Source organism: Triticum urartu, chromosome 3 (genome assembly GCF_003073215.2).
Source record: "Triticum urartu cultivar G1812 chromosome 3, Tu2.1, whole genome shotgun sequence".
NCBI classification, from domain to species: Eukaryota; Viridiplantae; Streptophyta; class Magnoliopsida; order Poales; family Poaceae; genus Triticum; species Triticum urartu.
Window position 1 is genome coordinate 729865457 of NC_053024.1, and position 13485 is coordinate 729878941.

Sequence of the window (13485 nt, forward strand, 5' to 3'; positions counted from 1 at the left end):
CATAGCGATGTTCACCAATGAAACTACTCCATCTCACGTGATGATCGGACATGGTTTAGTTGATTTGGATCACGTAATCACTTAGAGGATTAGAGGGATGTCTATCTAAGTGGGAGTTCTGAAGTAATATGATTAATTGAACTTAAATTTATCATGAACTTAGTCCTGGTAGTATTAGCATATCTATGTTGTAGATCAATAGCTCACGTTTAGCTCCCCTGTTTTATTTTTGATATGTTCCTAGAGAAAATTGTGTTGAAAGATGTTAGTAGCAATGATGCGGATTGGATCCGTGATCTGAGGTATATCCTCATTGCTGCACAGAAGAATTATGTCCTTGATGCACTGCTAGGTGACAAACCTATTGCAGGAGAAGATGCAGACGTTATGAACGTTTGGCTAGCTCAACATGATGACTACTTGATCGTTTAGTGCACCATGATTAAACGGCTTAGAATCGGGACTTCAAAGACGTTTTGAACGTCATGGACCATATGAGATGTTCTAGGAGTTGAAGTTAATACTTCAAGCAAATACCCGAGTTGAGAGATATGAAGTTTCCAACAAGTTCTATAGCTAAAAAGATGGAGGAGAATCGCTCAACTAGTGAGCATGTGCTCAGATTATCTGGGTACTACAATCGGTTGAATCAAGTGGGAGTTAATCTTCCAGATAAGATAGTGATTGACAGAATTCTCTAGTCACCGTCACCAAGTTAGTAGAACTTCGTGATGAACTATAATATGCAAGGGATAACGGAAACAACTCCCAAGCTCTTCATGATGCTGAAATCAACGAAGGTATAAATCAAGAAAACATCAAGTGTTGATGGTTGACAAGACCAGTAGTTTCAAGAAAAAGGGCAAAGGGAAGAATGGGAACTTCAAGAAGAACGGCAAGCAAGTTGCTGCTCAAGTGAAGAAGCCCAAGTCTGATCCTAAGCCTGAGACTAAGTGCTTCTACAGCAAAGGGACTGGTCACTAGAAGTGGAACTGCCCTAAGTGTTTGGCGGATAAGAAGGATGGCAAGGTAAACAAAGGTATATTGAGAAAAAATGGATCTTCAAGAACAAAGTATGGACTTTGGTTGACTTGCCCAATGATCGGCAAGCAATTGAGAAAAAATGGATCTTCAAGAAGAAGACTGACACTGACGGTAATGTTACTGTCTACAAAGCTCGACTTGTCGCAAAAGGTTTTCGGCAAGTTCAAGGGATTGACTACGATGAGACCTTCTCACCCGTAGCGATGCTTAAGTCTGTCTGAATCATGTTAGCAATTGCCGCATTTTATGATTATGAAATTTGGCAAATGGATGTCAAAACTGCATTCCTGAATGGATTTCTGCAAGAAGAGTTGTATATGATGCAGCCGGAAGGTTTTGTCGATCCAAAGGGAGCTAACAAAGTGTGCAAGCTCTAGCGATCCATTTATGGACTGGTGCAAGCCTCTCGGAGTTGGAATATACGCTTTGATAAGTTGATCAAAGCATATAGTTTTATACAGACTTGCGGTGAAGCCTGTATTTACAAGAAAGTGAGTGGGAGCACTACAGCATTTCTGATAAGTATATGTGGATGACATATTGTTGATCGGAAATAATGTAGAATTATTCTGCAAAGCATAAATGAGTGTTTGAAAGGATTTTTTTTTCAAAGAAAACCTCGGTGAAGCTGCTTACATATTGAGCATCAAGATCTATAGAGATAGATCAAGACGCTTGATAAGTTTTTTTTCAATGAGTACATACCTTGACAAGATTTTGAAGTAGTTCAAAATGGAACAGTCAAAGAAAGAATTCTTGCCTGTGTTACAAGGTGTGAAATTGAGTAAGACTCAAAGCCCGACCACGGCAGAAAATAGAATGAGAATAAAAGTCATTCCCTATGCCTTGGCCATAGGTTCTATAAAGTATGCCATGTTGTGTACCAGACCTATTGTATACCCTACACTAATTTTGGCAAGGGAGTACAATAGTGATCTAGGAGTAGATCACTGGACAGCGGTCAAAATTATCCTTAGTGGAATAAGGATATGTTTCTCGATTATGGAGGTGACAAAAGGTTCATCGTAAAAGGGTTACGTCGATACAAGTTTTGGCACTGATCCGGATGACTCTTAGTCTTCATCTGGATACATATTGAAAGTGGGAACAATTAGCTAAAGTAGCTCCGTACAGAGCATTGTAGACATAGAAAATTGCAAAATACTTACGGATCTGAATATGGCAGACCCGTTGACTAAACTTCTCTCACAGGCAAAACATGATCACACCTTAGTACTCTTTGGGTGTTAATCACATAGCAATGTGAACTGGATTACTGACTCTAGTAAACCCTTTGGGTGTTGGTCACATATCGATGTGAACTATGGGTGTTAACCACATAAAGATGTGAACTATTGATGTTATATCACATGGCGATGTGAACTAGATTATTGACTCTAGTGCAAGTGGGAGACTGAAAGAAATATGCCCTAGAGGCAATAATAAATTTATTATTTATTTCCTTATTTCATGATAAATGTTTATTATTTATGCTATAATTGTATTAACCGGAAACATAATACATGTGTGAATACATAGACAAACAGAGTGTCACTAGTATGCCTCTACTTGACTAGCTCGTTAATCAAAGATGGTTATGTTTCCTAACCATAGACAAAGAGTTGTTATTTGATTAACGGGATCACATCATTAGGAGAATGATGTGATTGACTTGACCCATTCCGTTAGCTTAGCACTCGATCGTTTAGTATGTTGCTATTGCTTTCTTCATGACTTATACATGTTCTTATGACTATGAGATTATGCAACTCCCGCTTGCCGGAGGAACACTTTGTGTGCTACCAAACGTCATAACGTAACTGGGTGATTATAAAGGAGCTCTACAGGTGTCTCCAAAGGTACATGTTGGGTTGGCGTATTTCGAGATTAGGATTTGTCACTCCGATTGTCAGAGAGGTATCTCTGGGCCCTCTCGGTAATGCACATCACATAAGCCTTCCAAGCATTGCAACTAATGAGTTAGTTGCGAGATGATGTATTACGGAACGAGTAAAGAGACTTGTCGGTAACGAGATTGAACTAGGTATTGAGATACCGACGATCGAATCTCGGGCAAGTAACATACCAATGACAAAGGGAACAACGTATGTTGTTATGCGGTCTGACCAATAAAGATCTTCGTAGAATATGTAGGAGCCAATATGAGCATCCAGGTTCCGCTATTGGTTATTGATCGGAGACGTGTCTCGGTCATGTCTACATTGTTCTCGAACCCGTAGGGTCCGCACGCTTAAGGTTTCGATGACAGTTATATTATGAGTTTATGAGTTTTGATGTACCGAAGGAGTTCGGAGTCCCGGATGAGATCGGGGACATGACGAGGAGTCTCGAAATGGTCGAGACGTAAAGATCGATATATTGGACGACTATATTCGGACATCGGAAAGGTTCCAAGTGGTTCGGGTATTTTTCGGAGTACCGGGGAGTTACGGGAATACGGGATAAGAAGTATATGGGCCTTATTGGGCTTTAGGGGAGAGGGAGAGGCAGGCCGCGCCCCCCCCCCCCAAGGCCTAGTCCGAATTGAACTAGGGGGAGGGGCTGCGCCCCCTCCTTCCTTGTCTTCCCTCTTCCCCTTCCTTGTCTCCTACTCCTACTGCATGGAAGGACTCCTAGTTGGACTAGTAAAGGGGGAATCCTACTCCCGGTGGGAGTAGGATTCCCCTAGGGCGCGCCATAGAGAGGGCCGGCCCTCCCCTCCTCCACTCCTTTATATACGGGGGCAGGGGGCACCCCATAGACACACAAGTTGATCCACGTGATCATATTCTTAGCCATGTGCGGTGCCCTCTTCCACCATAATCCTCGATAATATTGTAGCAGTGCTTAGGCGAAGCCCTGCGACGGTAGTACATCAAGATCATCACCACGCCGTCGTGCTAACGGAACTCTTCCCCGACACTTTGCTGGATCGGAGTCCGGGGATCGTCATCGAGCTGAACGTGTGCTAGAACTCGGAGGTGCCGTAGTTTCGGTGCTTGATCGGTCGGGCCGTGAAGACGTACGACTACATCAACCACGTTGTGCTAACGCTTCCGCTGTCGGTCTACAAGGGTACGTAGATCACACTCTCCCCTCTCGTTGCAATGCATCACCATGATCTTGCGTGTGCGTAGGAAAATTTTGAAATTACTACGTAACCCAACAAGATGTGCCACAACAGTTTCAGATTCATATCCATGAAAAGGATCAGATTCAACCAAAGTAATTATATCAGGATCAACAGAGAATTCATAATCCTTATCAGTAACACAGATAGGTGAAGTGGCAAAAGCAGGGTCAGGTTTCATCCTAGCATTTAGAGATTGCTTATTCCATTTAGCTAATAACCTCTTAAGTTCATAACTATCTTTGCAAGCTAAAATAGCTAATGAAGCTTCATTATCAAAAACATAACCCTTAGGAATAACAGGTAAGTCTTCATCATCACTTTCATCAATATTATCAGATTCAATAATTTCTTTCTCTCTAACCCTAGCAAGTTGTTCATCGAGAAATTCACCAAGTGGCACAGTAGTGTCAAACATAGAAGCAGTTTCATCATAAGTATCATGCATAGCAGAAGTGGCATCATCCATAACATGCGACATATCAGAATCAATAGCAGAAGCAGGTTTAGGTGTCGCAAGCTTACTTAAAACAGAAGATGAATCAAGTGCAGAGCTAGATGGCAGTTCCTTACCTCCCCTTGTAGTTGAGGGATAAATCTTAGTTTTTGGATCTCTCAAGTTCTTCATAATGATAAGCAGATATAAATCCCAAGTGACTCAAAGAATAGAGCTATGCTCCCCGGCAACGGCGCCAGAAAATAGTCTTGATAACCCACAAGTATAGGGGATCGCAACAGTTTCCGAGGGTAGAGTATTCAACCCAAATTTATTGATTCGACACAAGGGGAGCCAAAGAATATTCTCAAGTATTAGCAGCTGAGTTGTCAATTCAACCACACCTGGAAACTTAATATCTACAACAAAGTGTTTGGTAGCAAAGTAATATGATAGTAGTGCAAACGGTAGCAAAAGGTAATGGTAGCAAAAGTAATGTTTTTGGTATTTTGTAGTGATTGTAACAATAGCAACGGGAAAGTAAATAAGCGAAGAACAATATATGGAAAGCTCGTAGGCAATGGATCAGTGATGGAGAATTATGCCGGATGCGGTTCATCATGTAACTGTCATAACCTAGGGTGACACAAAACTAGCTCCAATTCATCAATGTAATGTAGGCATGTATTCCGAATATAGTCATACGTGCTTATGAAAAAGAACTTGCATGGCATCTTTTGTCCTACCCTCCCATGGCAGCAGGGTCCTAACGGAAATTAAGGGATATTAAGGCCTTCTAATAGAGTACCGGACCAAAGCATTAACACATAGTGAATACATGAACTCCTCAAACTACGGTCATCACCGGTAATATCCTGATTATTGTCACTTCGGGGTTAACGGATCATCACACATAATAGGTGACTATAGACTTGCAAGATAGGATCAAGAACTCTCATATATTGATGAAAACATAATAGGTTCAGATCTGAAATCATGGCACTCGGGCCCTAGTGACAAGCATTAAGCATAGCAAAGTCATAGCAACATCAATCTCAGAACATAGTGGATACTAGGGATCAAACCCTAACAAAACTAACTCGATTACATGATAAATCTCATCCAACCCATCACCGTCCAGCAAGCCTACGATGGAATTACTCACGCATGGCGGTGAGCATCATGAAATTGGTGATGGAGGATCGTTGATGATGATGATGATGATGATGGCGACGGATTCCCCTCTCCGGAGCCCCGAAGGGACTCCAGATCAGCCCTCTCGAGAGGTTTTAGGGCTTGGCGGAGGCTCCGTATCGTAAAACGCGATGAATCCTTCTCTCTGATTTTTTTTCTCCCCGAAACCAAATATATAGAGTTGGAGTTGAGGTCGAAGGAGCTCTAGGGGGCGCGCCCTACCCCCTAGTGCGCGCCCCCACCCTCGTGGATAGGTGGTGGGCCCCCTGGTCTTTATCTTTTGCAAGGATTTTTTATTATTTCCGAATAGACGTTCCGTGAAGTTTCAGGTCATTCCGAGAACTTTTGTTTCTGCACATAAATAACACCATGGCAATTCTGCTGAAAACAGCGTCAGTCCGGGTTAGTTTCATTCAAATCATGCAAGTTAGAGTCAAAAACAAGGGCAAAAGTGTTTGGAAAAGTATATACGACGGAGACGTATCAGTCATGATGTTGAAGAAGGACGGTGGGAACACCAACTCGAAACTGACAAGACATTGCACCAAATCATTCTCTAACCTTGGTATGATTTCTGGATCATTTACCTTCTGAGAGATTGCATTGAGGAATGCACATAGCTTCACAATGGCTAATAGAACGTTTTCCGGTAGAAGCCCCTCAATGCAACCGGAAGCAGTTGCGTCATAATCACATGGCAGTCATGATACTTTAGGTTCTGGAACTTTTTCTCTACCATATTTATTATTCCCTTTATATTCGACAAGAAGCCAGACGGTACCGCTTCATACTGAGCATGCATTCAAAGAAGATTTCCTTCTCTTCTTTGGTAAGAGCGTAGTTGGCATGAACCTGATGTATGCCGTCTTTTCCGTGCATACGTTGCTGGTCCTCCCGTGCCTCTGGTGTATCTTCTGTCTTCCCATACACACCCAAGAAGCCAAGTAGGGTCACGCAAAGATTCTGCGTCACGTGCATCACGTCGATTGCAGAGCGGACCTCTAGGTCTTTCCAATAGGGCAGGTCCCAAAATATAGATTTCTTCTTCCACATGGGTGCGTGTCCATCGGCGTCATTCGGAACAGGTTGTCCGCTAGGACCCTTTCCAAAGATAACCTTCAAATCCTTGACCATATCATGTATATCAGCACCAGTACGGTGGCGAGGCTTCGTCCGGTGTTCCGCCTCACCTTTGAAATGCTTGCATTCCTTTCTTACGGGATGCGTGCTCGACAGAAATTGGCGATGTCCCAGGTACACATTCTTCTTACAATTATTCAAATATATATTGTTGGTATCATCCAAATAGTGTGTGCATGTGTGATATCCCTTGTTTGTCTGTTCTGAAAGGTTACTGAGAGCAGGCCAATTATTGATGGTCACGAAGAGCAATGCCTTTAGGTCAAATCCTTCCTGTCTATGCTCATCCCACACACGTACACCTGTTCCATTCCACAGCTGTAACAGTTCTTCAACTAATGGCCTTAGGTACACATCAATGTCGTTGCCGGGTTGCTTAGAGCCTTGTATGAGCACTGGCATCATAATGAATTTTCGCTTCATGCACAACCAAGGAGGAAGGTTATACATACATAGACTCATAGGCCAGGTGCTATGGTTGCTGCTCTGCTCCCCAAAAGGATTAATGCCATCTGCGCTTAGACCAAACCATCTGTTCCTTGTGTCACCTGCAAAGTCCTTCTTGTACTTTCTGTCAATTTTTCTCTATTGCGACCCGTCAGCGGGTACTCTCAACTTACCGTCTTTCTTACGGTCTTCTCTGCGCCATCGCATCGCCTTGGCATGCTCTTTGTTTAGGAACAAATGTTTCAACCATGGTATTATAGGAGCATACCACATCACCTTGGCAGGAATCTTCTTCCTGGGGCGCTCGCCCTCAACATCACCAGGGTCATCGCGGCTGATCTTATAGCGCAATGCACCGCATACCGGGCACTCGTTCAAATCCTTGTACTCATCGCGGTAGAGGATGCAGTCATTAGGGCATGCATGTATCTTCTGCACCTCTAACCCTAGATGGCAGACAGTCTTCTTTGCTTCGTACGTACTCTCGGGTAATTCATTGTCCTTTGGAAGCATCTTATTTAACATTATCAGCAACTTTTCAAATCCCTTGTCAGATACACCATTCTCTGCCTTCCATTGCAGCAACTCTAGTGTGGTGCCCAGTTTTTTCTTGTTAGCTTCGCAATTCAGGTAGAACAATTTCTTGTGATCCTCTAACATCCGCTGCAACTTCTTCTTCTCATTTTCAGTTGCACAGTTTCTCTTTGCATCGGCAATGACCTGACCTAGATCATCAGCGGGCTCATCTGATGCCTCTTCTTCAGCTTCTTCCCGCATTACTAGCTCAGCTTCTTCTCCCATTGTTGTACCATTGTATTCAGGAAACCCATGGCCAGGATAGTTGTCGTCGTCCTCTTCTTCTTCATTGTCTTCCATCATAACCCCTCTTTCTCCGTGCTTGGTGCAAACATTATAGTGGGGCATGAAACCAGACTTAAACATGTGCCAGTGAATGGTTTTTGACTTAGAGTAATTCCGATCATTCTTATAGCCAACACATGGATAAGACATAAAACCATCTGCACGCTTGTTCGCCTCAACCGCAAGCAGAAAAGTTTGCATGCCATTAACGAACTGGGGAGAGCATCGGTCATCGTACACCTATTGTCGGCTCATCTTCATTACACAGCACCGAATAGAACAAATTAATACAAGTTCGTACATAGAGTTCATACAACACTTACTCTCATAAAACAAACGTACAAATAACTCTCTAGCTAAAGCATTTAAATGCAACAACAAATGCGATCAAGATCGCAACTAAGGTAACAACTGATCCAACAGCATAATGATACCAAGCCTCACTATCAATGACATATTTTCTAATCTTTCTAATCTTCAAGCACATTTTCTCCATCTTGATCTTGTGATCATCGACGACATCGGCAACATGCACCTCCAATTCCATCTTCTCCCCCTCAATTCTTTTCAAATTTTATTTCAAATACTTGTTTTCTCTTTCAACTAAATTTAACCTCTCGACAATAGGGTCGGTTGGAATTTCCGATCCACATAGCTCCTATATAAAAATATCTATGTCAACTTGATGGGCATAATTTGTCATAAACATGAAATGCAACAGATAGTTATAAAAGAGAATGTACCACATCTGAATCATAACTCGGACGAGGGCCGGCGGGGACGGATCTCAAAACCATGGCACTATGTATAACAAACAACGTACGGGTAAGATAATTATACGAGTAACTATATATCTAAATCACACAAACATGATTTTTTTATATATAAAAAGATAAGAACAAGAGGCTCACCACAAGATGGTGCCGACGACGGGACGGTGCTGGCGATCGACAGTGGTTACGACGGAGACGGGAAGGCACTAAGTAAACCACACCTACATATGCAAACTAAGAGTTATTTTGACCTCAAATTGCATATAAATCAAATACTACCACATATAATTCCTCCCAAAATAAAACCCACAAATCACTGTACTTATAGAGTATTTCAAGAGCTAATCTAGCAATGAGAGATGAAAGGACAAAGTTGCTAACCTTCGTGGTCACTTGGATGGATGGGGTGCCTTCAAATTTTCACAAATTTTGGCAAAAATGGAGTGTGAGCTCGAGATGAAGAGGAAGAAAATAGAGGAGAGGGGAAAGGGGAAGATCAGAGCGCTCGGGCTCGATGAAGGGGTTTATATAGGATGACCTTTAGTACCGGTTGGTTATACGAACCGGGACTACAGGTGCATCTTTAGTCCCGGTTCATATAACGAACCGGTACTAAAGGTTCTGGTGGGGCCTCAGCCTGACACAAGCCTGCCACCACCTCATTACTATCTGTTCATGGCATGAACCGGTACTAAAGGTTCGACACGAACCGGTACTAATGATCGCCACCCGCCTAGCCGTTGGAACCGACACTAATGGTCACATTAATGCCGGTTCAGCTACAAATGGGGACTAATGTGCTTCACATTAGGTCTTTTTTCTATTATCGTATATGCATCCGAGATAGCTAGTACATATAGGTTTTCCCTTTCGCCCGTGGCCCAAGTTGATTAAGACTCTTGGATTAGGAGTTTGGGAAAGGTGCATGATGTGTATACACTATACCTTTTGATCGATCATCCTAATCAGACTCTAGCAAGCTGGCCTCGATCCGATGGTCAACTGTCCAGGTTCCTGCTACCTTAAGAATTGCATCCAGATTCTGCTCTTCTGTTGTATGCATCCGCAATAGAAATTGCCAAGAAGTGGACCAGGATAAAGGTGGTGTTGTTCTCGGACGTGGCGTGTCATGTACTCAAAGCAAGACGTACTACCTAGCCCAAGCCCGCTGTGCATGGACACCACACACGGTGCTGTACATGCACGCATGCCGCCCGCTTTACGTACCCGTGCCGGCCGGTCAGGATCTGTCGCCGTCGTCCCCAACACAGACGCCCTGCAGCCACATACAGGGGGGCGGGTACAATGGAAACGGTGCCTCAAGCACATGATATCATTTTGTTCCCTGCATACATGCATGCAAGGCGGCGTGGAGCGGCGCGCCGGAGCCTATAAGCAGCTTCCTTCCTCACCACGCCCGCCGGCCGGCCGTCTCCTGCGCAGCCGGTACTGCACGACGCACTCTCGCTTCACCGCCACTCCTCCGCAACACCATCGACCCCCCTCCCCTATAAAACCCCATGAATGCAACACATCCAGCAATCTCATCAACACACAGGGCTAGCATAGCTAGCTATAGCAGCCACGCACGCACACACTTAGTCGGCTAGCTCTGTTTGCGCACGTGGTAGCGCGATGGCGAGGGCACTGACCATGGGTGTGGTCGCCGTGCTGGTGTTCCTGTGCGCCACCGCCGTGCCGGCCGCCGCCCAGGGGAAGAAGGGGCTGCCCAAGAACTCCCGCGTGATCCACCCGAAGCAGTTCGGGAGGAGGGAACAGGTGCTCTCCTGCGACGACACCACCGACGGCAACAGCCCCTGCGTCGCCACCTGCGACAGGCGCTGCCCCAACGAGTGCGTCGTCATGTGCCCAGGCTGCAAGACATACTGCAGTAAGCAAGCATATATCCACACTGGCTTCGCCGATATTAATTGATTGAGATGCTGATATTAATTATTTAACCTCCTTTACAAGTCTGCGACTTCTACCCCGGCGTGTCCTGCGGGGACCCGCGCTTCACGGGCGCCGACGGCAACAACTTCTACTTCCACGGCAAAAAGGACCAGAGCTTCTGTGTGGTCTCCGACGCCGATCTCCACATCAACGCCCACTTCATCGGCAAGCGCAACCCCGCCATGAGCCGCGACTTCACCTGGATCCAGGCCCTCGGCATCCGCTTCGCCGACCATCGCCTCTACATGGGCGCCCAGAAGACCGTCAAGTGGGACAGCAATGTCGACCGCCTCGAGCTGTCCTTCGATGACATGCCCATTGAAATCCCCACCGCCATCGACGCCAAGTGGCAGTCCACCACCGTGCCTGGGCTGACCATCACAAGGAATGCCGCGGCCAACGGCATCAGGGTCCAGCTCAAGGGAGTTTTCGACATCTTGGCCAACGTGGTGCCCATCACACAGAAGGACTCCCGCATCCACAACTACGGTGTGACTGAAGACGACAGCCTCGCTCACTTCGACATCGGGTTCAAGTTCCACGGCCTCACCGACGACGTCCACGGCGTGCTCGGCCAGACCTACCGCGCCGACTATGTGAACAAGCTCAGCGTGAGCGCCAACATGCCAATTATGGGCGGCACAGCTAGCTACGTCACCTCCGATATCTTCTCCACCGACTGCAAGGTCGCCCGTTTTGGCCGCGCTTCAGGAATCTCCATGGTCACTGGCATCGCCACTTAAGCACCATGCCCGACGGCTCAGCTCTAAGCTAGTGTCTTAACCCGACATCCTAGAGTTAGCCGACGAATAATTAACACCTATCTGCGACAACAGGCTGCTACCACCATGATACACACGATCATGTCATCTTAATACACACACAAGCATATGGTATGTTCAATTGATTTTCAAATGAAATAAAGGAGTTCACCCAAGACTATGGTGCATTTGAAATCCTCGTTATGTTTTATTTTTAACTTTCAACCTATTCATCAACTATCACGTGGTACAAAGAACACCAAAAGTAACAAAAATTACATCCAGGTCCGTAGACTATCTAGCGACGACAACAAGCATTGAAGTGAGCCAAATGCGTGCCACCATGAATAATCAACACCTATCTGCGACAGGCTGGTGCCACCATGATACACACGATCATGTCATCTTAATACCCACATAAGCATAGTTTGTTCAATTGATTATCAAATGAAATAAACGAGATTACTGAGGACTATGTTTCAATTGAAATACTTGCTACTTTGAATATTTTACAATATATAACAAGCCTCGAGGCATGACCCGAAACATAGTGAAAAAAGAAATGCAAAAGTACCGTTGAACAATTCACACCGTAGGAGGACAAAAGGTAGTCTTTCTGGAAAAAAACATGGACAATTTGTGATCAAATAAGAAGGGATGAATATTTCTTTTGGCAGTGATTGCTATAGAGAAAAAAGTTTGCATGCTGCAGTTGTGAGATCCACACCCCCTTATAATTACTAACACTAGCTGAATGCATGTGCATTGCCACAACTCGTTGTACGGTTAGATTTACGTCATCGTGTAAGAACATGCCATGTTTTGTAACGCATTTCTACTTGATGATCATTTGATTAAATTTCACCAATATCATTAGGGTGCAATCATAATCTGTCATCCTGATGTGATATTAAGATAAAACACTTTAATAAAAATCTGACAAAAGGAAAGGACGATAACCACAATAAGTTTTTTGGACAATGAAAATAATTACATTGGGATAACATTTGGGGCCTTCCAAAAACATGAGATATGCCCATGCGTGTAGGTGGAGGGAGTAGTTTGGTATGTGTATGTTGTTGTATCGAGCTTGTTTTTTCTTTGATATCGATTTGGTATGCGCCTGATCTAGTATGGAATGCTCAATTGTTTGGGAAAGCGTGGGGGAGGGCATACCATTTATTATTTGTGTTCATTTGGTAAATTTGTTCAATTGTTTTGGTGAATGCTGGGAGGACGTACCATTTATCATTTATGCTTCATTTGATAAGTGCTCTCGGTTGTTTGGAATGCTCAATTAGTTTGATAAGTGTGGATAAGACATACCATTTAATATTTATGCATATTTGATTAACGCATTTAGTTTTCTAAGTGAGGGGCAGGTGACGACATACCAAATAATGGATTACGTGTCTCTAGTTGATCCAGAAAAAGGATTGAAACTGTAAAATAACAGCCGTGTTATAGTTTTGGATGAAAAAAAGTCCATCCCAGATCCCGCAAAACGGTGTCTTCCCAAGAAAAGCTATGCAGCTCTCCCTAAAAATAGCATGCATACTCTACATATCCAGTTTTGGAGGCAATTTTTAAAGTGACCAGGAAACGAGAAAAGCGGTTGGCAGGAGGAAACTTTTAGCTCCGCGCCTTCAATCCTAACCACAGCCACCATGATTCTAGGTCGATTCCGGTCATTCCAACCGCCGCTGGCAAGAGAAATGAACAGGGCTGACCTAGTCGTCGTGCTTC

General features: G+C 44.3%; 1 protein-coding gene across 1 annotated transcript; it reads left to right on the forward strand.

Moving 5' to 3' along the window:
* The first annotated feature begins 10577 nt into the window (after window positions 1-10577).
* On the forward strand, window positions 10578-11915 carry LOC125549484. The gene is made up of 2 exons (XM_048712891.1): window positions 10578-10916; window positions 11000-11915. Exons 1-2 carry the CDS (start codon window positions 10661-10663, stop codon window positions 11719-11721), a joined length of 978 nt encoding a protein of 325 aa, XP_048568848.1. The 5' UTR covers window positions 10578-10660; the 3' UTR covers window positions 11722-11915.
* The last annotated feature ends 1570 nt before the right edge of the window (window positions 11916-13485 follow it).